Raw genomic sequence first — 26,281 nt, forward strand, 5'->3', positions numbered from 1 at the left:
TATAAAAGGTTTCTTCCAGTTCATTCACTCTTTGACTCTTGTCTTCCTCTTTGAGTAACTATTGACTCTGAGCGGCGCTGCTGCCCACTAGTGGTTCATTTGCTTAATGTCCATTCCAACATAGAGGACGCATGGAAGTATGAGGGCAGTGACAAAATAAAACGTTGAAATCATATGTCTCTATTTACGCACTCAATGGGAGCATAACTGAGCGTTTAGCGGGGAATAAAACAGAGTAAATGTACAGAAGGAACCAATTATTTTTTTCTTTGCTTAATTTATTTTAAAATAAATTATAAAATATTAGATATTTATTTTAGATACATATAGGCCTATTTTTAGAATATTTTATTATATTTTTTCAAACCATTTAGACAAACCATACAATGGCATTACATACAACACAAGAACAATTAATTAATTTTCCTCTCATAGTGCACCAGATTGATGAATTTACCTTTTGAAAGGTAAAAAAAAAATATTCCAGGGGGGTATTATATGAACACACCCATTTTGATTGATAATATGTCATTCATAAATTTGTTTTAACACATATTTGAATAAAAAGTAGGATAATAATTTATTCTTCAATAGCTTTGATGTTATGTGACCCAGTGTCTCCAAATTATTCCAGATAATAGTACACAGTCACACAACTCTTAATTTTCCTCCAAAAGTGCACCAGATTGATGCATTCTGGGTTAAAAGGTACCAAATTTTCAATTACATATTAATAAGCAGGCATGCTTATGTATGACTGGATTTATAGCTTTTGATACTTTGCGGCAAAAATGGCTCTCCTGCTGACTTTGTCCTGTCAGTGCGGCTCTCCTGAAAAAAATAGTGAATACCACTGCTATAGACTATACACAGTGCATGGGCAACTGAGGGCAGCCCCATTTTCAAATATTTTTAAATAAACTCAATACACACTGTGCATGCCATGGACTTGAACGTGACGTGATCAGTTAATCTCGGATTACCTCCCAGATGAACTGATTCAATTATTAAGCTATTAACTATCTACCATTGTTATAAATCCTTAACAAACTGCTAACAAACACTTAACAAATCATTAATAATCATTAAATAAGAGTTTACTAATGATTTATTAACAAGTTACAACGGATAGTTATTATAAAGTGTTACCGTAGGATATTCATATTGTCTTGACATTAGGTATAGGAACCAAATCAATTGTATGCTTCACACCAGCACCTGATGTGTTACAGATAAGCACAGACTAAGGTGAGAAGGGACCATAGAGGAATGGACTGGAACGTGAAGGAATAGAACACTGTCTTGGACATTAAAACAGTGTTTGCAAATAACTCTGGAAAGATAGTGTTAAGATACATCATGATCTTATTTCTACAAAACACTGGAAACATCTCACAAATATAAGTAAAATAAGGATACAGTAGGTGGCCACAATGCTCCATTTGATTTGAAGTGGCCATTAAAAACATAGGACATTCTGGAGAATCTTTTTTGACAAATCACTTGGGGTGCAGATAGGAACGTGATGTTAATGATTTATAAAGGTATGATGAGAGCAGTATTCAATATGGGTGTCTTGCATAAGGAGGAGCAGCTAAATCCACGCTTTGTAAGTTAGATGCTGTTCAGGCTACGGCTTTGAGGGTATGTCCCGGGGCATTCTGCTGGTGAAAAACAGTGATGGAAAGAGTCAACTCAGGGGATATACGCAGGGGATAGGAGACTGCTGTTTGTGGGGCTGGGCAAGCTGGGAATTGAAATAGTTTTCTCCAAAAACTCTTATGGGTGACGGGCCTTATCCTAAAGAGAGAGCAGTGGAAATAATCCTTGTACCTATAGTAGGAGAATATAGGTACAGGTGGAGCATTATAGTGTAGCTGACCAAAAAGGAAAGAGTGAGGATAGAATTCTCCTGACAGTGATATGGACAACCCATAGATAAAAAAAATAAGTGATGAGGGGTTTAAAGTGCTAATCAAGCTGAAGGGAGGGGCTGGGCTATCTGCTGCTAGTCCCAGGGCTGGACTGGGACAAAAAATCGTCCCTGGCATTTTTGGCCATGGCAGCCCATCATGATTATTTATACGATATGCGGAGGCAGGAGCGTTGCACCAAATTCTGGGCCCCTATACAGGAAGTCCTGATGGGCCCTCTGAGAGGCGGTCTTACAACACAAACATGTAAAAGCTATGTTTGTCTATAGTCCAAAACGTATGAGTGACTAGTCCCTCTCTGAGCCAGATAACAACACAATGTTTCTATTGATGAATGACCAAATCATTACGCGTACTTGAACACAACCCCTGGTCTAATGACTCTTAGTAAACATGCACACGCACAGTGTTTCTCACAGGAATTTGGGAGACTGTGTCGTGGACCCTGGACCTTCTAGGGAGGTCCGGGGGAATGCTCCCCCGGAAGATTTTTTTTTAAATGTTAAAGTAAAATTCATCAATCTGGTGCACTTTGAGGAGAAAACTAAGGCTAAATCAACTATTTCCTATGTAAGCTATTTAGTACTATTTTCTGGAATAATTTATAGACACAGAATGACCAAAAAGCAGAAAGAAGAAATGTACATGTTTAAAAAATCCAGTCAGCTTCGGGATTTTTTTTACCTTCGTTTGTATTTTTTAATGGCCCAATATAGGCCCCTGATCTTCGTAGCCCTGAACAATGTTAATTAAAAAATAACAAATTTACTGACGAATGAAAGGCCCCTGATATCTGTTTTTTTTTCTCCCCTAAATAACATTTGTCGGGCCTTCAAAGATCAGGGGCCTATATTGAGCCAGTAAAAAAAAAAAAATTATTAAAAAATAACGTTTTTACTTTTTGAGTGCAGCCCCTCTGCCTTGGGCCCCCCAAGCCTATCCGCCGTCCGACGGCCCTGAACGTAACTGACCATCGTCAGATGCTCATAATTACCGAGTAGAAGTTGAATTCGTGATAATACAATTCAATGCAGCCTCTGAATGGGCGGCCCTCTGCTGTGTGTGTGTTTGGGCCAGGCCCAGCCTAGAACCACTCATAATGAGTAATGGCCTGGGACAAAGTTTTATTTAACTTTTAGGTGAAGTTGACAGCCTGCACGCACATTTATATGTCCACGGCACTCCCGAGAGGGAAGGTACCTCGGCCCTCGGCTGTGTGACTTGGCCGGGCCGGGCCGAGTCACACAGCCGAGGGTCCATAAAAAAAAAAAAAAAAAAAAAAAAAAAAAAGATTTTTAATTTTTTTTTTTTTTTTGGACCCGGTCTGGCCCAAAATGCCTGCCGGCCCACCGGGACGATGCCCAGTATGCCAGATGGCCAGTCCACCCCTGGCTAGTCCCCTTAAATTGACCAATTAAAAAGAGTGATTTGATGATGTAATGCATGCCTCTGGTTTGCAAAATGGAGTGACATCTGTAATATGCAAGTCAGCAATACAAAAATCCAAGGTGCTCAAGATAAAAATAAAAAAAAACAATGTGCTGGGTAAGGAAGTGGGGGTGTTCAAACAATGCAAATTAATATGTTTACTTGCTGTTTACTTTTTACTCTTAGACTTGTTATGTTTGTTTTATGTGTTCCAACACTTCCGATATTAAGTATTGTTTTATTACAGGTTTACTGATGCTTTATTAGATGGAATTATTTGAAATAAAAAACATTTTGCCCAATTGTCATTTTATAAGATTATATTGGCTAAGATTATACTCATTCTGATTCTGATTTCTGATTCTGATTCTGATTCTGATTATACATGATTAGCCAGCTTCAAAACAAATGGGTGTTTCAATTGCAGGCCATGGTAGCCTTCTGTCTCGAATGTATCCTACATGGGTACAGTTCAAACAAAACTAATCCTTACATTTATGAGCTTATTTTTGGAAAATATAAACTAGGCTACTTATGGATATACATATACTTGATTGATAATTGGGCAGCAGCAGGCTAATAGCAAAGGAAATATGACGTGGAAAAAAAGCACTTCTTTTCAGTTAGTTGTTTTTGTGTAGTAGCCTAATCGCCAGCAAAACGCCAAAGTCTAGTCTAGTCTACCTAATAAAAGAAGAGTCTTTTATTTTGAAACAGTATCCCAAGTGCTCTTGTTGTATTTCCTCTGAAAATACGAGCAGCGCATGGACATATGGGAGAACCAGAGAGCAGTACAATTTAGAATGGATCAATTAAACGTAGTTCCTACAGTACCGATGCACTGTAAACAATTGCAAATTACAGTCCTTTGCTGTTATGTTACGGAACAGTAATGTTTTTCAAAAATACTGAACTTTGCTGTTAATTTACCATCAAACTTGGAAGGGACAACTTGACATGAGCTGTCTGCACATGTGAATCTTAAACAATTTTCTTCATTAATCCTCATCCATCCACATCTTAACTAATAAGTGTTGTTTACTTTATATCCTCTGGTTAAATTTACTTAAAGTTGAGTTATATTTACTTGGAAATGGAAAGTGCAGTTAACATAATTAAACCAAGTTAGTCTGAAGTTATGTTTACTCAGTAGAATGAAGGAAACGGATTGCCTTAGATAAATCAAGTAAGCACAACAAAGTGTATTGTAGAGATGCCCCCTTTCCCACAATGACTTGCACTGGACTAAACGTTTGGTATGTTGCTATTTGTACCCTCAGTAAAGGGGGTGTTTCATTCCATTACCTCACTATGCATTTTGTTTAAATAAAACATTTCTGTGTGAACTAACCGTTATTTTTTTGGTTATAACAAAACGCTTTGTGGACATTAAGCCAGATCCCTAGTTCAACTCAGGAGACAATTTACAATAGAGGTGAATCATTCCATTGAACTTGATATATTGTAACAAGTGTCTTGAAGTAACAAACAAAAGCTGCTCTCTATGTTTAGCATTTAAAAAAATAGGGGACACAGTAAACGTAATCTGCCCAATGAAATATAACATCCCCTTCGCTCACGGTGCAAACAGCAACATAACAAACATTTAGTCCAGGTTCATCCCTTTTTTTCATTAACAGTATAATCCTGTCAATTTTAGTGACAGTAAAATATTGTTAATTTAACATTATTATAAAGGCAACCCTGCTGCCAGTTGATTAATGTTTTTTTACAGGGACATTTCTAACAGTGTACCTACACTGTCCCCTATTTATTAAAATGCTAAACATAGAAACTTCTGTTTGTGACTTCAAGTAACAAACATAAGCTGCTGTTTGTTACTTGAGAAATGAATCATTCCTTATGGAATGATTCATTTCTCTTGTAATTTGTCTCCTGAGTTGAACTAGGGATCTGGTTTAAGATGTCCACAAAGCGTTTTGTTATAATAAAAAAAAAAACAGTTTGTTCACACAGAAATGTTTTATTTAAACAAAATGCATAGTGAGGTAATGGAATGAAACATCCCCTTCACTGAGGTTGCAAATAGCAACATAAAAAACGTTTAGTCCAGTGCAAGTCATTGTGGGAAAGGGGGCATCTCTAGAATACACTTTGTTGTGCTTACTTGATTAAAGCTGCGAACACACCGCATTGGCCGCGCGGCGAGATTACATACAAAGTCAATGTACTAGCGCGTGGCCGCGCGTCCACCCAATAATCGGCGTCCAGCGGCCGGCGCTTGCGCGGCCGCGCCTCATGAGCTGTGCCATCGAAGGAGCGTGAATCGAAGGCTTATGCGGCAAACACGGCGCCGCGCCTCCACAGCCAATCAGCGTTGAGATTGCCCGGTGGTCTGCAAGACGAGGTGGGCGTGTGGAGTGAGGACATTGGGCTTCCAATACATTCTACAAATATGTGTATTTTGCATCTGTTTAGCTGTTGGTTGTACTTTAGCCAAGGTAGCGCCGGTTAGCATAGTGACGGCAGTGTCCGTGTGGAATTCCATATCGTAGGCTACAGCGAAGCACCGGTGTTGTCCTCCGTCAGCCGGCACACTTTCACTTTCAGGTAGGCTGATGTCTGCCTTTATTTGTGCTGCTGATCACACTGCTGTTGTTAATGTGTTTAGTATGTTGCTGAATTGCTGTTAATGTGTGTGTATTTGCGATCAGGGTGCGTGTTCAGGCTGTTTTAATGATATTTGTGACAAGACTGCCGCTTACACAGTGAACCTACATCTGTATTTTTTGGCACAGCTGGACCATGTTATTGTTGTTGTTGCACCGTAAGTGTGACGGGTCTGATCTCGGCGTCGGCGTCAGGAATATATGGCCCAATATGATCAAGCGGCGAGCCTCCTGCGGTCACGCGGCCAACCGCCGCCTACGATGAGGCGGCGGTTGGCCGCGGCTGCGGTTAATATGGCCCAATATGACCAAGCAGCGAGCCTCCTGCGTTCACGCGGCCAACCGCCGCAGGGGGCCAGTGCGGTGTGTTCCCGGCTTTATCGAAGGCAATCCGTTTCCTTAATTCTACTGAGTAACACAACTCTTCAGTTAAGTAAGACTAACTTGGTTTAATTATGTTAACTGCACTTTCCATTTCCATGTATATATAACTCAAGTAAACTTAACCAGAGGATATAAAGTAAACAACACTTATTAGTTAAGATGTGGATGGATGAGGATTAATGAAGAAAATTGTATAAGCTTCACATGTGCAGGCAGCTCATGTCAAGTTGTCCCTTCAAAGTTTGATGGTAAGTTAACAGGAAATTTCAGTATTTTTGAAAAACATTACTGTTCCGTAAAATAACAGCAAAGGACTGTAATTTAACAGACTGCCTTTTATATTAACAGTTAAATGCTGTTTTTATAAATAACAGGTTAATGCTGTTGAAATCCTGCTGTAAATGTACAGCAATTGTTTACAGTGAAGCTGTGTACAAATATACAAAAATATATATAAATATGTAGCAAATACAGTCATATGAAAAAGTTTGGGAACCCCTCTCAGCCGGCATTATAATTGACTCTGCTTTCACAAAAAAAATTAAAAAGTGGTATGTCTTTAATTTACCAGGAACAGTTAAGTACTGGGATGTTTTCCAAACAAAGATTTTTTGAAAAGCAGTATTTGGTTGTATGAAATAAAATAAAATGTGAAAAACTGGCTGTGCAAAAATATGGGTACCCTTGTGGTTTTGTTGATTTTAATGCCTGTAACAGCATGTAAAACTGATGACTTTAAACACAAAGTTGGTTGGATTATGTTGTTAAGCCTTGAACCTCATAGAAATGTCTGTTTAATCATGAGAAAATGTATTTTAGGTGCCTAAATGCAAGTTGCACTTCTCGTTGACTCTCTGCTGAAGTGAGACAGAATGGGATCATCAAAACAGCTCCCAAAAGATCTGAAAAACAAAGATTGTTCATTGTCATGGTTTAGGGGAAGGCTACAAGAAGCTTTCCCAAAGGTTTCAATTGTCAATTTCGACTGTAGGGAACGTTGTCAGGAAATGGAAGGACACAGGCATAGTGGCAGTTAAACCCAGGCATGGCAAACCAAGAAAAAAACAGGAGCGGCATAGGTGGAGGATTGTGAGAATGGTTGCACACAACCCACAGAACATCTCCAAAGACCTGCAAGAACATCTGGCTGCAGATTGTGTATCTGTACATCGTTCAACAATTCAGCGCAATTTGCACCAAAACATCTGCTTTTTATAAAGACCAAATAACTTAATTTTTGTCTCATCAGTCCAAAGCATTTTATTCCAATATGAAGCTGGCTTGTCTAAATGAGCTTTTGCATATTCCATGCAACTGTATCTGTGGCGTGGGCGCAGAAAGGGCTTCCTTCTCATCACCCGGCCATACAGATGTTTTGGTGCAAATTGCACTGAATTGTAGAACCATGTACAGATACACAATCTGCAGCCAGATGTTCTTGCAGGTCTTTGGAGGTGATCTTTGGGTTGTGTGCAACCATTCTCACAATCCGCCGCATATGCCGCTCTTGTACTTTTCTTGGTCTGCTAGACCTGGGTTTAACTGCAACTGTGCCTGTGTCCTTCCATTCCCTGACAACGTTCCTTACAGTAGAAATTGACAATTGAAACCTTTGGGAAAGCTTCTTGTAGCCTTCCCCTAAACCATGACAATGAATAATCTTTGTTTTTAAGATCTTTTGGGAGCTGTTTTGATGATCGCATTCTGTCTCACTTCTGCAGAGAGCCAAAGAGAAGTGGAACTTGCATTTAGGCACCTAAAATACCTTTTATCATGATTAAACATACCTTTATATGAGGTTCAAGGCTTTACAACATAATCCAACCAATTTTGTGTTTAAAGTCCTCAGTTTTACATGCTGTTACATGCATTACAATCAGCAAGACCACAAGGGTTCCCATATTTTTGCACAGCCAGTTTTTCACATTTTATTTTATTTCATAAAACTAAATACTGCTTTTCAAAAAATCTTTGTTTGGAAAACATCCCAGTACTTAGCTGTTCCTGGTAAATGAAAGACATACCACTTTTATCTTTTTTGTGTGAAAGCAGAGTCAATTATAATGCCGGCTGAGAGGGGTTCCCAAACTTTTTCATATGATTGTATGTAGCCTACAGTGTATGTTTATAAATGGAGAACTGACTCTTAAAAGGTGTAAGTGTATATATATATTCAAGCTATATATACTGTATACAGTGGTGGCCAAAATTAAAAGAGCACCGAGGGGTGTTGTTTTTGTTGAATTGGCCATAAAAATACCCATAAAATATCTACAAAGTCATCATTATGCTCTATAACCCATGGAATATAGCCATCATAATGACATTTAGGTCATTTTCCTTACAAATGAAAAAGCTAGGCATATTACACTCATGCAGTGTAAAGTAGGCCTACACTTTAGACCCCCATGATGCCACCAATTCACGCCTGAACTGAAAGGGGAGATGTAGAAGAAATATACTTTCAGACACACAGGTGAAGTGACTTATGGTGCAACAGTGTCTTCAGGAACTGCATTGGAAGAAGAAGGACTTGTAGAATAGCAGCAAAGAAACCATTACTGAAAGAGAAAGAGTGTTATGCCTGCTATTTGCAAAAGAACACAACACATGTACAAAGGAAGATTGCTATAAAGTGTTGTGGACTGATGAGTCATAGTTTGAGAAGTTTGGCAACAGACGAAGAGTGTATGTTAGACAGAGGGAGAGGGAGAGATATAAAAATGAGTGTCTCTTGCCAACAGTCAAACAGGGAGGGGGTAGTATTATGGTGTGGGGTAGCATTTCAGCCTCAGTCGTGACTAAGTGAACATTGATAGCATCATGGATTAGAAAGTATACCACAACATTCTGGTGAGGCACAGAGTATCATCTGGGAGTAGTCATATTGAGCCAGGATTTATTTTTTCAAGGGGACAATGACCCTTAACATCTTTCCAACTATTGTCGGAAATACCTGAGACAGAAGGAATCTGCTGGAACATAGAAAATGATGGACTGACCCCCTCAAAGTCCGGACCTCGACCCCATGGAGATCATTTGGAGCGAGTTGGAAAAATAAAACTGATCTATTATACATTTAAAGGAAAGCCTTTGGCTTGACTTGCAGAAGGCATGGGATAACTTTAGTGTTGAAGCTATATGAAGGAAATATGCCAGAGAGATGTGCTGCTGTGATTGCTGCTAAAGGTGGACATACCAAATATTAAAGTGGATAAAAAAAATAGTAGGACTCACTTCATCTGATATTTGTTGTAGTTAGAGCAACCATCTGCATATTTCATGAACATTATGAAATTAAATCATGTTTTGGAGGCAAAAAAAAAGGTAAATATGGGGCGCCCTTAGCTCAGTTGGTAGGGCGTCCCCCCCATGGGCCTCGGCCAGCAGCGGACCCGGGTTCGATTCCAGCCCGCGGTCGTTCTCTGCATGGCACTCCCCTCTCTGCCCCATTTCAACTCTGTCCCTACACTGTCAATAAAGCATAAAAATGCCAAAAAAAATATCTTAAAAAAAAAAGAAAGGTAAATATTTTTTTAATCTGTCGGGTGTTCTAATTATTTTGGCCACCACTGTATACACAATATATACTCAAATGAGATTGAAACTATTGAAAGGATGCTCTTGATAAACTAAACTATACATTATAGCAATTAGTCTTTTAATTCATACATTATTGATTCACTATATAATGTAATGGAATTATTACACTATAAGCTCCATAATGGTAGAAGTTGTTCAATTAAAAAGCTATAACTTTATTGGCTCAGCATTTGGTTATATTATTGACCTGTTATTACTTTTTGGGATTTATTATTACAAACGATTATACACTCCTTATTAAACTCCAACTATTTTTTAGGTTTATGCTCGAAAATGACATACCCAAAATAAATAGAGTATATCTCTGCATCTACAAGGTCTATTTGAATCATTTTAAAAAGGGAACACTTGTTAAATGTGTTCAGATGTGTAATTATCAGTATTTATGTCACTGGCTCAGAGTAGGCGGACTCTCCAAAATGGTGATTTTGGCACCCTCTGTGCAATTTGAAGTTTTTGATGTACTGAACTATATATTTCACTTTTATGTCATTATTGGTGATGATCACATATATTTTCAGCAGTTTTATTTTTTTGTATTTTTTTAATTTTTGGAAAAATCAACCAAACCTGTATACATTTTTCAAAGAAAACCATAAAAAGCCACTGAAGTTTGAATCAAAATGAATCAACAATAAGAAAAACAAACTGTAAAATGTAAAAAAAAAAAAAATCACACACAACTATTGACACTGACTGTAAAGTTCCTCTCCTACTGGTCATCGTGCCAGAGCAGGAAACAGTTCTTTTTTGCAGTGAGACACAGTGGGACCTGACATTTCCTGCAATACACGGCAGTCTTCACCCTCGGGATCCCAGCGTTGAGGCACCTCCTGCAATGTTTGCGAATCCGCGAGTCATCACTTCCATAGTAAATGGGCATGCATGTGGTGGTGGTGGTGGTAAAGGCAGGCGGTGGAGTAGCAGCCGAGCCTTCAGCAAACCCCAACATCTCTTTGGGCAGCTGCCCTCTCAATGTCTTTTGGCTGTGGGGCTTTGTCTGGGTGGGGTTCCGCAGAGCTTTGGATTTATCTCCGGTATTACGTCCCTTATCCCTTTTAGAAACTCTATTTCTCAGAGACATTAAACATGACACATGAGGTTCTCTGGTCTCTTTAGAATCATCATCAGCAGCACTGTCTTCTGTCTCAGAGGAGTCTTCAGGCTGCTCTTCAGTCTCCGGAGGTAAATGTGGAACTGGATGGGAGACGTTCCTATCTGGTTCCATGTGTTCAGTTTGTCTTTGATGAAGCTGTGAGGACTGAGGTTTCTCTTCATCCGTGTCACTCTTCACAGGGACAGGAGTGATATGTTGAAGCTGCTCTCCCTCCTGACTGCTCCACACTTCCTCCTGTTCCTCTTTAATGTGTGGGGGCTCTGGTGGTGGCTCCAGACTGGGGCTCCACTCCTGCTGCTCTTCTTTACCAACCATCACTTTCCGGACGTCTGAAGGTAAAACTGAAACAGACAAAACAGCCAATGAGTGGAGTTTTCATCATTTGAACATTGATGGAGCTTAGCAAGCTTAGCTACACGCTAGCTAATAATAAAACGGCTAACATTAATGTGGGAGCTAGGCAGCAAACATTATCAGTCCTGCCCGCATGTAACAGTAATAGACTAGTGTTCATTTATCAGGACAGCCATAGACTGTACTTAAAGAGGATGACAATTATTTTAGTATGAAAAGAGTTATGTTTCTTATTCTATGATTTTATTAGCACATTGCAAATAACTTAAAGTTACATACCGCCACCTACTAAACAACAGTGTGAAGCGCATAAAATGAACAGGGCTGTAGATGAATCTTGTATGCAGTCTATGCTGAACACACATGCTTGGAAATTGCAAAGAAAATTCAGGGCAGTGAAGCCACCTAAATAGTCATACACCTTTGTGTAGCTGAACACAGACAATCCTTCACTGATCAAACAAATTGGTCTTAGTAGTTCACGCTTGACTACAATCAGTGTTTCCCCTACCATTGTACAGGCCTGGCGGGGCCACCAGGCCAACGGGACCCCCCCCCCCCCAGGCCAACAGCAGCCTAACTTAAAAAAATAAAATATAAAATATTGTCAATTTTTCATTTATTCCGTAATAATCATTTGCGAGTCTGCGCGGCACTGTCGGCCTACCCCTCGTGTGCGCCTGTCTTTACAACCTCTCGTTTGATCGTCCCATCAGCTGATCTGTGTGTCTGCGTGTGTATGTGTGTCTGCGCGCGGCGCGATGCGCGTGTGTATTCGGTGCGGGTGCGCACTTGTTAAAACACGGAAGCCAATGAGCAGAAGCATGACTAGCAAGCAAACGTTGAACTAGTGGCGAAAATAAAACCAGCGCCTGCTCTATGCAGATATTAAGGACTCAGTAACAGGGACGTTGAACAGGAAAAAGTGCTGCGCAAAGTTTAGAAAGTTAAAATCGCTACGTCGCCGTGGCAACACAACCAATCTGTATCAACATTAGAGACAGCGCAGAAAAAAACGGCATGCACTCGTTTCAGTAAGTTTACAGAAGTGCCACACTGCTACTGCCTTTGGCATTCTCAGAAGAGCATTCATTTATTTTCAAGGGACATATTAATTTATTTATTGTTTTAACTGTTAAGTTATCTTGAAAACAGCAGGCTATTGTAGGCCTACAAGCTTTATATTTTTGTATTTTCAATGCTACTTTATTTGTATGTTTTAAATTGAGGAATAGGCTAGATGAAATATAATGGTCGGAATAGGGAATTTGCCTTATGTATCACACATGTTGATAGGCTAATCATGATGTGTAGCCTATGTTAATTCATTTATTTTCAACAAGGCTATTTGCATTAAAAAAATAATAAAGACATTTTTTTCAATAGGGTAGCTTCAAGGTGAGGTGATTCAGATTATTCCAGAAATGAGTCTAAACAGGACCTGTCTATATTAGATCTTAGTGTTTAGTGTTTTTTTATTGAAATCCACATGTTTTTCTTCAATAGTTTACATTTGTGTCTCCAAATTATTAGGCAAGGCAAGGCAAGTTTATTTATATAGCACAATTCAGACACAAGGCCACTCAAAGTGCTTTACAGGGGCACGATTATAATACATAAAACACATTATAAAACATTTAAACGCGAATAAAAGAAGCAAATAAAATAAAAATTGCAGGTTAAAATGGAGACACATTATAAAACATTTAAAAGCTAATAAAAGAAGCAAATAAAATAAAAATTGCAGGTTAAAATGGAAACAAAAAAGTCTTCAGACTCGATTTAAAAGAACTGAGAGTTGCAGCAGACCTCAAGTTTTCTGGGAGTTTGTTCCAGATTTTTGGTGCATAATAACTAAAAGCTGCTTCTCCTCGTTTAGTCCTAACTCTAGGGACTGTAAGTAGACCTGTCCCAGACGACCTAAGGGCTCTGGACGGTTCGTAACGTATCAGCATATCAGTAATGTATTTTGGCCCTAAACCATTTAGTGCTTTATAAACCAACATCAGTATTTTGAAATAAATTCTTTGAGTGACAGGAAGCCAGTGTAAAGACCTCAGAGCTGGGGTAATGTGATCCACTTTTTTGGTCCTAGTGAGGACTATTACAGAAAATAGTTATAGGCAGGGCATATGTTGTTTACAGAGCACAGAATTGATCAGATTTCGCCTCTCAAAGTGCACCAGATTGATGCATTTAACTTTAAAAGGATAAGGTTTCTTCTGCAGGGGGATGCCCCCAGACCCCCCTAGAAGGTCCATTCTCACCCAGCAGGATCTAAAAATCCTGTGAGAAACACCACATGTACAAACGTACTGAATGTGAAAGCATAACCCTATGCCAGGGGTCGGCAACCCGCGGCTCTGGAGCCGCATGCGGCTCTTTGGCGCTGCCCTGGTGGCTCCCTGGAGCTTTTTCAAAAATGTTTGAAAATGGAAAAAGATGGGAGAGGGAAATATAATTTTTGTTTTAATATGGTTTCTGTAGGAGGACAAACATGACAAACATTCTTAACGTTTTCCAATGCTGTAAAAATGTGTAGAATAAATATTAAATATCAACATTTCTGTCACCCTAGATTTGCGTCATAGCCTGCGACACACGTTTCTATCAGCAGGGCGGGATACCAGGCAGGTGGCTGTCGTAAACAAATCGGCGGCTGTGTGATGGGCCATGGATCCCAAAGGGAAAAAGAGAAGAATAACAGAGGAGAACAGAGGTTTCAACGTTTCTTGGACCGAATCATTTGCATTCATTGGTAATGCGGAAGGATTGCCTGAATGTTTGCTCTGTAGCGAGAAGTTGTCAAATAACAAAAAGAGTAATGTGGAAAGACATTTCCAGGGAAGGCATGCTACATTTGCAGCCGAGTACCCAGTTGGGAGTGAGAGAAAAAGTGCGATTGCATTACTTCTGGAGAAATTAGAGGAGCGCAAAAATAGATTTAAGAAGTGGATTGCATCTCCAAACTCCACTACTGCTGCAAGTTTTGTTGCAACCCGGGAGATAATAAAGCGTGGAAAACCGTTCACAGATGGTGACTACATGAAGGAGTCGTTCATCAACATATCAGAACACCTATTTGCAGATTTCAAAAACAAAACCGAGATAATACAGAAAATCAAAGACATGCCTCTCTCCGATAAGACAGTGAAGGAAAGGGCCATTAAAATGGCAGGCAACATCAACGATCAGCAAATCAAGGACATTAATTCAGCGCCAGCATACTCAATTGCCTGTGATGAGTCCTGTGATGTGATCGATATTGAACAGACTGCGCTTTTATGCAGGTATGTGAACTCCGATGGGCCGCAAGAAGAAATGATCCAATTAATACCACTGAAAGGCCAAACACGGGGGGGAGGACATATGTGAGGCTGTGCTGAAGTGTTTAAATGACAATGGAATAAACAGCAACCACCTGATTTCAGTGGCTACAGATGGGGCTCCCAGCATGAGAGGATCAAAAAGGGGGTTTGTGACTTTGCTACAGAAAGCATTGGATCGAAATCTGCTTGCATTCCACTGCATCTTGCATCAAGAGGCACTGTGTGCACAAACATTCCCATCGGAGTGTATGGCGGTGATGAACCTTGTCATCGAGATGGTGAACAAGATAATTGCAAACGCACTGAACCACCGTCAGTTCCGTGCATTGCTTGATGAAGTTGACAGCGAATATTCCGATCTCCTGCTACACAACAAAGTCCGATGGCTGTCCAGGGGTGAGGTTTTGCGTCGCTTTGTTGCTTGTTTAGAACACGTGAAAACATTCCTGAAAAGCAAAGACCTGAACTACCCGCAACTGGAAGATACCGAGTGGCTCGAAAAACTGCACTTTATGGTGGATATGACAAGCCACCTAAACAAGCTGAATAAAAGTATCCAGGGGCGGGGAAACACTGCACTGCAAATGCTGGAAGCTGTTCTGTCATTCGAGCGCAAGCTGACTGTCTTTGCCAGGGATGTACAGCGAGGCACGCTCTCCCACTTCCCCTCCCTGAGAGAATTCAAAGAAGCCCATCACGATCACACACTCAACGGTGATTATTTACAAGGTGCGATCGTTGATATGCAGACTGCATTTGGGAGCAGATTTTGCGAGTTCCGAAAGGAAAAAATGACACTGTCTTTCCCTGTCACACCCCTGGAGATTGACCCATCCTTGTTGAGCACATTCCCAGGAGTAAATCAGGCTGACCTTGAAATGGAAATGGCTGATATAGCCGACAAAGATTTATGGGTGTCCAAATTCAAACATCTGACAGCCGAGCTTGAAGACGTCACTCGCCAGAAAGCCCAGCTTGCCCAAAGCCACAAATGGAGCGAAATGGAAAGCCTCCCAACACCCGAGAAACTTGTCTATGACACATGGAATGCTCTTCCTGACAGTTACAGGAACATGAAGTTATATGCATTTGGAGTATTATCCATCTTTGGATCAACATACCTGTGCGAGCAGATCTTCTCAAACATGAACTACATCAAATCAAAATATCGCACCCGCCTCACAGATGACAGCTTGCAGTCCTGCGTCAAGATTAAAGTTACATCTTACATGCCCGATGTTGAGAAGCTGACGGGTGATGTCCGAAAACAGAAGTCACATTAAACGGGTAAGAACACAATCCTGTCATAGGCACATATTTAGTAACAAAGTGGCTTTTTTTTATAAAGTGATTTCTGATTTTTGTCAGTGTATATTTGGAATGACACTTAGGGACATTATTGTGTTTTGTTGCTCAGGTCCGAGGATATAGCTGCGTTGGTTGCGTGTCAAAAGTGAAGAGGATGCTGCTGCGTTTTACCCTTGCACTGACTTGCTTGGCATTTGCACAGAAATCAAACTAAACTGTCTTAATTTGATTTTATATACTTTACCTTTTCAAAAGGCTGCTGTTTTATTTTTATAAATGCAGGCTGCGTTTTATTACACTCCGTTTGTTGCCCAGATAAGGGGAACGTTATGCACGTTCCATTTTGTTGTTGTTGTTTTCGAATCCTCAAAATAAAAACGACATAAAAAATCTGATTTCTTTATTGCATTTCTTTAATTTCATCAAAGCAATGAAACATAATTCATTAATATTGTAATGAAGTTAAACTTGAGGCGGCATCGTACAACAGAGTAGTCACGTGGTGCGTCATTCTCTAGGATGCGCTGCGGGGAAAAAAACATTTAATTGTGAAGGCTCATAATGTATTTGTAGCCAACTTAGTCATTTTGATAGTAGGCTAATATAGCTAATATAGATACATACAGCATGTGTTGCCTTCATTATAAGGCTTATGTAAGGCTTTTAATTTTTTGCGGCTCCAGACATATTTGTTTTTTGGGTCCAATATGGCTCTTTCAACATTTTGGGTTGCCGACCCCTGCCCTATGCCCTCATTTTTAACGGGCTATCAAAAGAGGCTTTTGGTCAATTTCTTCTAGAAATGTGGTACGCACATACTCTTTATCAGCTCTTACCACCGGGCCTAAAAAAAATTCTAGGGGAAACACTGACAATAATATGATAGATAGATTAACCAAAACATTTTTAAACAGTGAATCTTAGTCCAGCATATGTCTGCTAGTTAATCTTCATAATTTAGCTCACACTGTCGGTTATGGTTTACTGACACTGAAGCCTGTTTTAATATCCCCATGTCCACCGCAGGAACAGTGATGCAAACAGACGTTAACCCTCCTATTGTACTGGGGTCAATTTGACCCCACAAGACATTTCTTTTTCCGTGAAAATATGTTTTTCATTCAACAAATGGTCTAAAAATTATAGGGGTTGTTCCATACTATGCTTTTGATGATTAATATTTTGAAGTGTTTTGATCAAATTATGGGTGTTTTATTTAATTTAATAACACCTGTTGTCCAGCACACAATGGTGTAATGGGGCAAAATGTCACACTATACTGCTTCTAACAGTGGAAATACCCCCCCCCCCCTTCTTCTAACGGTACCCACACACACACACATACAAACACACGCACACACACACTTCACCAGCACCCACACACACCCACCCACAAACATGCACATACATGAGCACACACCCACGAGCGCGCACACACACACAGACACAAACCTGTGCCTTTGATGTGTGGGGTCAAGCAATGGTTAAGAAAACAAAACACATGAACAGATCGTTTCTCGCAGACTCTGCACCATTTCAAACCTTAGTCTGAGACAGGCAGCATGATCAGTAGGCAGCAGGCTTTACCTTAGAGGCTTGTGAGCTCATTTTGAACCAAGTTCAACAAAATGCAATGAAGTGAATCTGCAAAGATCACTCCATAACTACCGGCCTCGCATGCAACTGAGGGACAAATCGAGGGTGACTCACGTCAAAAAATTTCATTTTTGAAAAGTTGTACGTGTTGTAATGTTGTGTTGTAACGATTATTATGTCAGGTAATGAGTTAGCATAAAGTTGAGTAAAAAAATGAGGTTAGTGATTGTTTATGCTTTTTGGCTTAGAAACAGTCAAACCAGGCGAGAACTGACCCTGCCTGGTTTGACTGTCTAAATCAGGGGTGTCAAACTGTTACTCATTTTCGCAAAGGGCCGAATTGCGACATGATAATCACACTAAGGGCCAGACATGTCGCTTACTGACATGCCTTCTTTTTAATCCAAAAATCAAACAACATATCTAGGTATATAACCAGCGTACATACAGGGGCATAGGCTAGGTTTTGTTTACATATTTTGGGGGACAAATTATAGGTGGGGTATATGGGGGTGCTCCCCCAGAAATGTTTGTGTGTCTAACACTTAATTTCCTGTATTCTGATGGATTTTTCTGTTTCGGTTTTCTGCGTCAATTTATTGTGGAAATGTCTTTATTTTTGTAAAGGAAAAGACAACATTCAGGTTCCTGTTGAAACAATTATAAGGAATATAATGCAGTAAGAATCTCAGGCATTCTGGATTGAGCCACAATATTTATTCTCCTGGATTTTTCAAAACTTTCTGCACATTCAAAACATATCACGTTTTTTTTTTTTTTTTCATAGGAATCATGACGCAGCACCAGTGTTAACTATTTATGACACTTTAGATTGGTAATGAAATGCAAAGCCACCATTGGAAACGAAAGGGATGGGCTATCAGCGGCTATCTAACATTAGCTAGTGAGGCTAACTTGAGGCAAAAGTTAGAAACCAGATAATGTTAGCATTCATCCTTAGAAACTTGACACAATCAATCATCAATATTAGCATGCTATTTATTCATGGCTTAAAATCCTGAGCTGTGGAACTTTCAGCAGACATTCCTAGTGGTAAGCTATGCGAGTGTCCTAACGGTTGGGAGCGTGTGCGACGTGCGGATATGGCACAGGCTCCCCATGAGAAGAGACAAAATTAGATTAGAAATAAGATTAAATATTGAAACGGGCCAGATTTGGCCCGCGGGCCAGAGTTTGACACCCCTGGTCTAAATAAAAAAAATGCATACTTTTATATAAACAAGGTCTGTTGGCCCTAAATTCAAAAACTAAGGGCAGGGTTCGACATAACGTATAGCCCGATGGCCTGGGGCCTTTCATTAAAATATATTTTTTAATGAAAGGCCAGTGGACAACCGATGCGTGGGCGTTTTGACAGGCGGAGCAACAAGCGGGTGCACTCTCGCTCCGTTGGCAGAGCTGCCTACCGTCCGCCTGTGAGTCGACAAATCAATCGACTTGACACAGCAGAGGTTGAGGTGCAGAAAATGATAACTGCGCTTTTCCTTTATCTGCCGCCGTAATGTTACAGTATTTGCATCCAAGCCCCAATGGTAACACAAATGAGAGGCGTTATTTAAACGCTGTGAATGCGTCTCCGGTGATTGTGTCGGTTGTAGACAGAAACGAACGGAGGGACTCCGCTCACTGTACAGTTCCTATAGTCGCGCAGTTTGGCACTGTGTTTTCAGGCTCGAGACCATGCTCGAGACATTCAATCAAATCGCGGAAGTCTTTCCCATTGAAATCGCTAACGGGGAGAATATCCCCGGTTATTATTTTAGCCACAAACCACAGTTCATCTGCGCGGCGGCTCACTCGCTGGCGAGATCACACGGTGAAACGCTGCTGTGATCGGACGAAGGCATTGTGTGTTTCTAAGGTGATTTAACGGCATAGTCTTAGACGAGCGTTTAACTTATGCTGCATATTTTGCACTGCATTGTTTTTTATCAATAGTTTGAAAAAATGGTCCCACACCGGACTCTTATGTGAAGCTGACACTTCATGGAGAAGTGACACTCCTGCAGCGCGCCCACGACCAGATGAATGAAATCTCCCATTAAAAAAACGGCATAACCCCCTGATTTTCGGATTTCTATTCTATTTTTAAAGTCAACTTGAGCGCAAGTGGAAAACCGGTCATTCAGTCGACACATTCACATCCCTAATGCATATAGAGAAAGTAATAAAAACAGCCTACCACACCACAAAGACTGATCAGACCTTCATCTCTTATTTTTTTTTATGTTTGAACATGACTTCTGCAGGTGAACTATTCATTAAACTGCCCAAATTCAAGAATAAAAACAACCATCAAACTACTGGACTTTAAAATACTGGCCCACTCTTTCAACATGCTTTCAGTTGTAGGCTTCTAATTCAATATGTTTGCCTGGTTTTATATTATGTGTATGAGCAATATCAACATTTCATGTAATTAACTAAAAGAAAAATAACCAAATCTAAAGGGAATATCTATACTGTTACAGTATAGATATTCCCTTTAGATCTGGTTATTTTTCTTTATTTTTCTAATACAGGTATTATAATTATTGACACTAAATTATGAATTACTGACACCAGCGGGCCAGTAGGAAAAAAAAGTTATGTTGAACCCTGAAGGGAAATATTTGTGGTAATGGGTTGGACTCAAGTCAGACTAAAGGTGTAACACAAAATTAATTGATTATTTATACTTTATAGGCTTTAAAAAACAGCCGAACCATTTTGACCCCAGAGGATCAAGGGTGTTTGTATTTGCTCCTATTAAAAAAAATTAAGTGATTCAAAAACTGTTTATTCACCAAACTTTGACATAAGCCAATATATTATAAGTCATATAGTCAAAATCAAGTTAGGGATTTTTAAAAAATTTTAAATCGAAAAAATTGTATATTTTTATGTAAACAAGGTCCGTTGGCCTGGAATTCAAAAACTAAGGGAAATATTTGTGATAATGGGTTGGACTCAAGTCAGACTAAAGGTGTAACACAAAATTAATTGACAATTTATACTTAAGACTTAAAACACCAAACCGTTTGGGGTCAAAATGACCCCAGAGGACCATGGGTGTCAGGCAGTCATTACGAGGGGAAATGTTTGGACCTGAACATGGACATATTTGATTTCCACTCACGCACAAAAGACAAAATAAAAGACAAACTCAGAACACACAGATAAGAACCTTGGCGACACGGTTTAGTGATTACGTATGAAAGAGCAGGAGCCTTTAGTAAAAGTTCACTCCAGATATGGGCGGTGTAGCTCTGAGACTCTGCTGTGTGTTAGGCAAGCTGAGGCTAATACTGTAGGCTACATGTCCTGCTGGAAGTTTGAAAGAAGAAAGCAAAATAACGACCACCATCTTGTGATAAAAATCGACCTGTACAACAGTACCTGTACCAGGGGCGAGTTGACGGTACAATGTAGCGGGAAAGGGCTATAACAGTAACAGTAAACGCGGGAGTCAGCGCCATGTTTGTTTCTTTTCAGCTACATTTTAGTGAAAGTAAGACAAACTCCGCTCATTTCACACATCGACCTTAAACTAAAACTATCTCTCAACAATCGTTAACAAACTACAACAATCGTTAACAAACTACAACAATCGTTAACAAACTACAACAATCTCGGTGAGGTTTAGCAACATTACCAACCTGATAGATAAAGATGAGACGGCGAAGAGGCTTGTGTTGTCTGCTGAATCTTCCAATGTTGTGAGAAAATACCACGCATGCGCAGCTCCTGATCAGATTCTTCTTCTTCTCCTTCTTGTGTATAGTTTTTGGCGGTTGGCAAACAATTTAAAGATGCATTACCGCCATCTATTGGTATGGCGTGTGAAATAAATAACAACCTCGCTTCAAAAAAATTTAAAAAAAATAAAAAATTTAATAATTCAAATAATTTATAACCTATATTTTCAAAAACAAATTAGTTGCCCTCATAAAATTAAATAGAATTTGATGACACGTATTGGAATTCTTTTGTAAAATGTCTATTAAATCAAAACTTACTTTTTCTTTTCTTCTGTCTTCCTCACATCTCTCACACTGCATTATAACATGTTCTACGGTCTCTTCTTGCCCACATTCACATCTGCCTGTTTCATGTTTTCCTATTAAAAACAGTGTACTGTTCAGCCCTGTGTGCCCAAATCTCAGTCTTGATAGAACCGACTCCTCTCTTCTGCTCTTACCTCCACATCTCATTTATCCCACTTTCCTTTGCACTCTGTAGAACCATCTTCCTTTCCGCTCTTCCTCCCACTGCTTTAGCCATCTCCTATTCAGTATTTGCTTGATAATGCCTTTATTTTCAGTTTTACCTATATTTATACTTATATCAATTATGCTGTTTTTTGTAACATCTTTTGCAAGCTTATCTGCCATTTCATTTCCTCTTATCCCAATGTGTGCTGGAACCCATAAAAATAACTATAAGCCCCATCATTTGTATACGGTATAATGTTTGTTGAACCTCAATCAAAATATCTGGTCTGCTTTCGGAACGGTTGTACTGGCGAACACACCGCACTGACCCCCTGCGGCGGTTGGACGCGTGAACCCAAGTTGCTTGCCGCTTGATCATATTGGGCCATATATTCCTGACGCCGACGCCGTTTCTGAGATCAGACCCATCACACTTACGGTGCAACAACAACAACAACATGGTCCAGCTGTGCCAAAAAATACGGATGTATGTACACTGTGTAACCAGCGGCAGTCATGTCACAAATAGCATTAAAACAGCATGAAGACGCACCCCGATCGCAAATACACACACATTAACAGCAATTCAGCAACATACCAAACACAATAACAACAGCAGTGTGTGCTCAGCGGCAAAAATAAAGGCAGACATCAGCCTACCTGAGATGAAAGTGTGCCGGGTCTGGCGGAGGACAACACCGGTGCTTCGCTGTAGGCTACTATATTGGAATTCCACACAGACACTGCCGTCAAGTTTGGGTTCATATTATCCTCCGGAACAGCACACAGCTGGGTGAGTTTCACTATGCTAACTACATAGTCATAGGCGCTACCTTGGCTAAAGTACAACCAACAGCTAAACAGATGCAAAATACACATATTTGCAGAATGTATTGGAAGCACAATGTCCTCACTCCACACGCCCACCTCGTCTGGGCAATCTCAACGCTGATTGGCTATCGCGGCGTGGCGACGGCATATGTTGGCCGCGCCGCAAATGGTAGCGCCTTCGTTTCACGCGCTTCGATGAGGAGCGGCCACGCGCCATGGAAACGCCCGCTTCTGGACGCCGATTCTTGGGTGGACGCGCGGCCACGCGGCCACGCGGCCACGCGCTAGTACATTGACTTTGTATGTAAGAAAAAGAAAAAAAAGAAAGAAAAAAAAGAAAGAAAAAACAGAAAAAGCCTCAACTCCAAGTCCTAACAAAACATGTCAAATAAAACATGTCTTTCTGTTATATTTTCTACATTCCAGGAAAACATGCTTCACTGTTTCAGCAATCCCACACTGACATAAACCCGACACATGTTTTCGAATAATTAATAAAAAGTGATTTAGCCCACAGTGACCCAGCCTTAATCTATACAGTTTTACTGAGTCCCTACGGGACTGAAATGTGCAGGTACATATTTTCCTAACTTGAGGTTGTAAAGAGAAATAGTGTCTACCCCTGTTTTCTTTTTCCCACCCACTCTGCCATTCCTTCATTACTTCCTCTTTAATTCTCTCTCTCAACTCCACTCTCCCCTTTGATATATAAACATCTACTTCTCTACTCAAACTCTGTTTCGCAATCTGATCCACCTGCTCATTCCCCCCAACCCCAGCATGTCCATGAACCCAGCAAAAGGATTTTAGATCTAAACCCAATTCTAAATACCACAATTAAAATGTCACTAATATCCGGTCGAGCCTTAGATTTCCCCCCTCTTAAGGCTTCCAGAGCAGCTGCAGAGTCAGAACAGATGATAAACTCTCTAGGTTTGGTTTCCTCAATCCACCATAGAGCCCATAGGATTGTCATTAACTCAGATGTGAAAACAGGCTGCTCCACATACATCCCAAACCCAGCTCTCCCACTAACTGGAAATCTAGATCCATATGTAAAAATAATCAAAGTTTTGTCACTAATTGAATTAAGATGTTCTGCTATTTTTGGAGTTACCAGCTTCTTAACTTTTTCCTGTAGAAAACCAAGATCAATACTCAGCTCGGGCAGCACCTAATATGGCATAGCTTGTATGTTCCGCTACACTGTTCCATACCCAGCCTCCCAACCCACTGATTTATACTTACTAAAAAAAATGTTTATACTTATTGCCTTAGTCAGACTCTTGCAACAGGCTCCGTGCTGGAAAAGTTTCATGACACCCCTTTAGTTTTACCCAGTACTGAAGCCCTGACTTAATGCGCCTTTACCATAAGGGCATTTCTCCCATTTCAATAAGCAGGGCAGGGTCTGGGGACGTTCTAAAGGCCCCACAGCAAAGCCTCAAAGCCCTGCAGCACATCTAGCCTTGCCAGAACAGATTTAGACGCAGAGCCATACACACAACACCCATATTCAAGATCTAATCATGGCCTGGGTAATTAGAAGCATTGTCTCCCAGTCAGACCCCCACTCACACCCAGCTAGACTTCTGATAACATTCACAACTTGTTCAAACTTCCACAACATTTTACTGACATGCGCAGCCCAAGTCATCCGCTCTTCAAACCAAACGGCCAAACAATTTGAAGCTTTTACTTTCTCCAGTGGAGATACATACATATATACAAACCAATATAAGGCAACTTCCTTTAAAAGCCAAATACAATATACTGAGACTTAGAGGCAGATATGTTGATGCCCCATGTGTTCCTCCATTCCTCTACTGACACTAATGCTCTTTGAATCTGCTTTAAAATAAACTCAACATTGCGCCCTCTGTTCCAGATAGCCCCATTATCGGCAAACAAAGACAACCCAAATCCCCTCTCAACGTTGCAGAAAATATCATTAATCATTATATTGAATAAAACTGGATTAATAACATTGTGCTTCACTGTGGACATCCTCGACTTTCTTTTTGAAGGTCATTTGCTCTGTTGCCCCGGAACCGGATGTCCCCCTCTTTGTATTCGGGTCGTAAGCAAAACCAAAACGGCACAGTCCAGTTGTTTTGTTGAGAGAGGAGATTTGATACTGATAAAGAGTTTGTGACGGAGTTTGTGGAGACAGAGTCGTCGTGACTGTGGGGAAACATGTCTAAAGCGGATATGGTGAGAGCCTTGGTGAAGCAGCGACTGAATGCGGCCGCTGAAGAGATATTTGGGCTGTTTGAAAGAACCATAGCAGAGCACGAGGAGGAACGTTGTCGTTTAAAGAAGGAGAACGAGCGACAACAAAAACTACTGGACGCTGTTTGGAAGCCTGAAGTCCGGTTATTCTTAGCAGGTATGTTCCACATTACAAGTTAATCAGGGAAAACACTGGCTCAAAAACATGAACCACAGTGAGCGTGAAGTGAAAAGGCTAACTGATGCTAAACTATGCTAACTAATGCTAAACATGTAGCCCTCCTGTAGTCTATTGGTAAATGGAAAACGGGCCACCGTCGTTTTAGCTACTAGATTGTATTTGATATTATTAGATACTTTTTTAAACTTTAATATATACTTTAGATAGATTGAGGGATGACCCTCATTTGCAATGACGTCAAGTCAATCAAATGCAAAGCAAAAACAACAATACATACACAAACAATGTAACTGCATCAAATACACAACTGATAAAGAAACAAAACAATTTAGACAGTGATGTAGAATAGCTGCAATTAAAATGAAATGAGTGAAAGTACAATAAAGCCTCATTAAAACAGTTACAGGTAGAGTTTGGCAGATTTAAGATAATATGTCTAAATTTGTTAAAGGATATGAAGGTATTTATCTTAAATTGTTGCTGTAAGTTGTTCCAGGAGTCAGGGGCACTAAAGCGAAAAGCTGACTTTCCAAGCTCAGACCGGGCTTGTTGTGAGACATGAGCATGTCAGTGGAGCGGATCTGATAAAGCCCATCTGAAATTTGCTGCATTACAGTCAAACAATGTGGTAGCTTCCCGGTCAGGGCTTTGTACAATTTGCCAATGTGCGTCACGTCTCTCTTTAAGAGAGGACCACCCAACCTTCACATACATTGCATTGCATGCAAGCTTAAAGGTGAAGTAAGTGATTTATTTATTTTAATATACGTTTTAAATCGCTCTTTATTCATACAGTGATCACTTACATAGTGTGCGCGTTTCATAAAGCCGATCTCTCAGTCACCCGCTCTGCATGTAATCGGCAAATAAACTTTTCGGGGATCCCGAAACTGATATCCAATCAGAAGAGAGAATGCTACAAACCGGCACCCGTCTCACTGCCGGTGCACGCGCAGAGCTACAGATCGGTGAATGTGTATGCGCCTACAATGGCGGAGCAGGTAAAAATCCTTCCCAATGTCTGTTTTGATGGTTTTTATCATGTTTTATCACACTTATGAGATGATGCTAAATAACTCGCTGCTGGAAGACCGCAGTGCATTAATGTGGTGACGTGGGGACGAGGGAGGGGACCGCTAA

General features: G+C 40.3%; 2 protein-coding genes across 2 annotated transcripts in view; one reads left to right on the top strand and one right to left on the bottom strand.

Annotated features, from left to right (window-relative positions):
- LOC307269628 (uncharacterized protein) overlaps positions 1-26,281 on the top strand; it is a gene marked incomplete at its 3' end in the record, with an annotated part of 98,874 nt that overhangs the window by 56,159 nt on the left and 16,434 nt on the right. The window lies entirely within an intron of this gene.
- LOC307270090 (uncharacterized protein) lies at positions 10,555-21,387 on the bottom strand. Its single transcript, XM_080053233.1, has 2 exons — positions 21,343-21,387; positions 10,555-11,437 (listed from the first exon to the last, which is right to left on the bottom strand). The coding sequence occupies exon 2, from the start codon at positions 11,409-11,411 to the stop codon at positions 10,692-10,694; it is 720 nt and encodes a 239-aa protein (XP_079909359.1). The 5' UTR covers positions 11,412-11,437; positions 21,343-21,387; the 3' UTR covers positions 10,555-10,691.

This window comes from Ammodytes marinus (assembly GCF_949987685.1).
Source record: "Ammodytes marinus genome assembly, chromosome: 24".
Classification (NCBI taxonomy): domain Eukaryota; kingdom Metazoa; phylum Chordata; class Actinopteri; order Uranoscopiformes; family Ammodytidae; genus Ammodytes; species Ammodytes marinus.

Bases quoted from the DNA above. Each gene is read 5' to 3' on its own strand.
- LOC307270090 (XM_080053233.1), bottom strand. From the start codon at position 11,411: ATGGTTGGTAAAGAAGAGCAGCAGGAGTGGAGCCCCAGTCTGGAGCCA.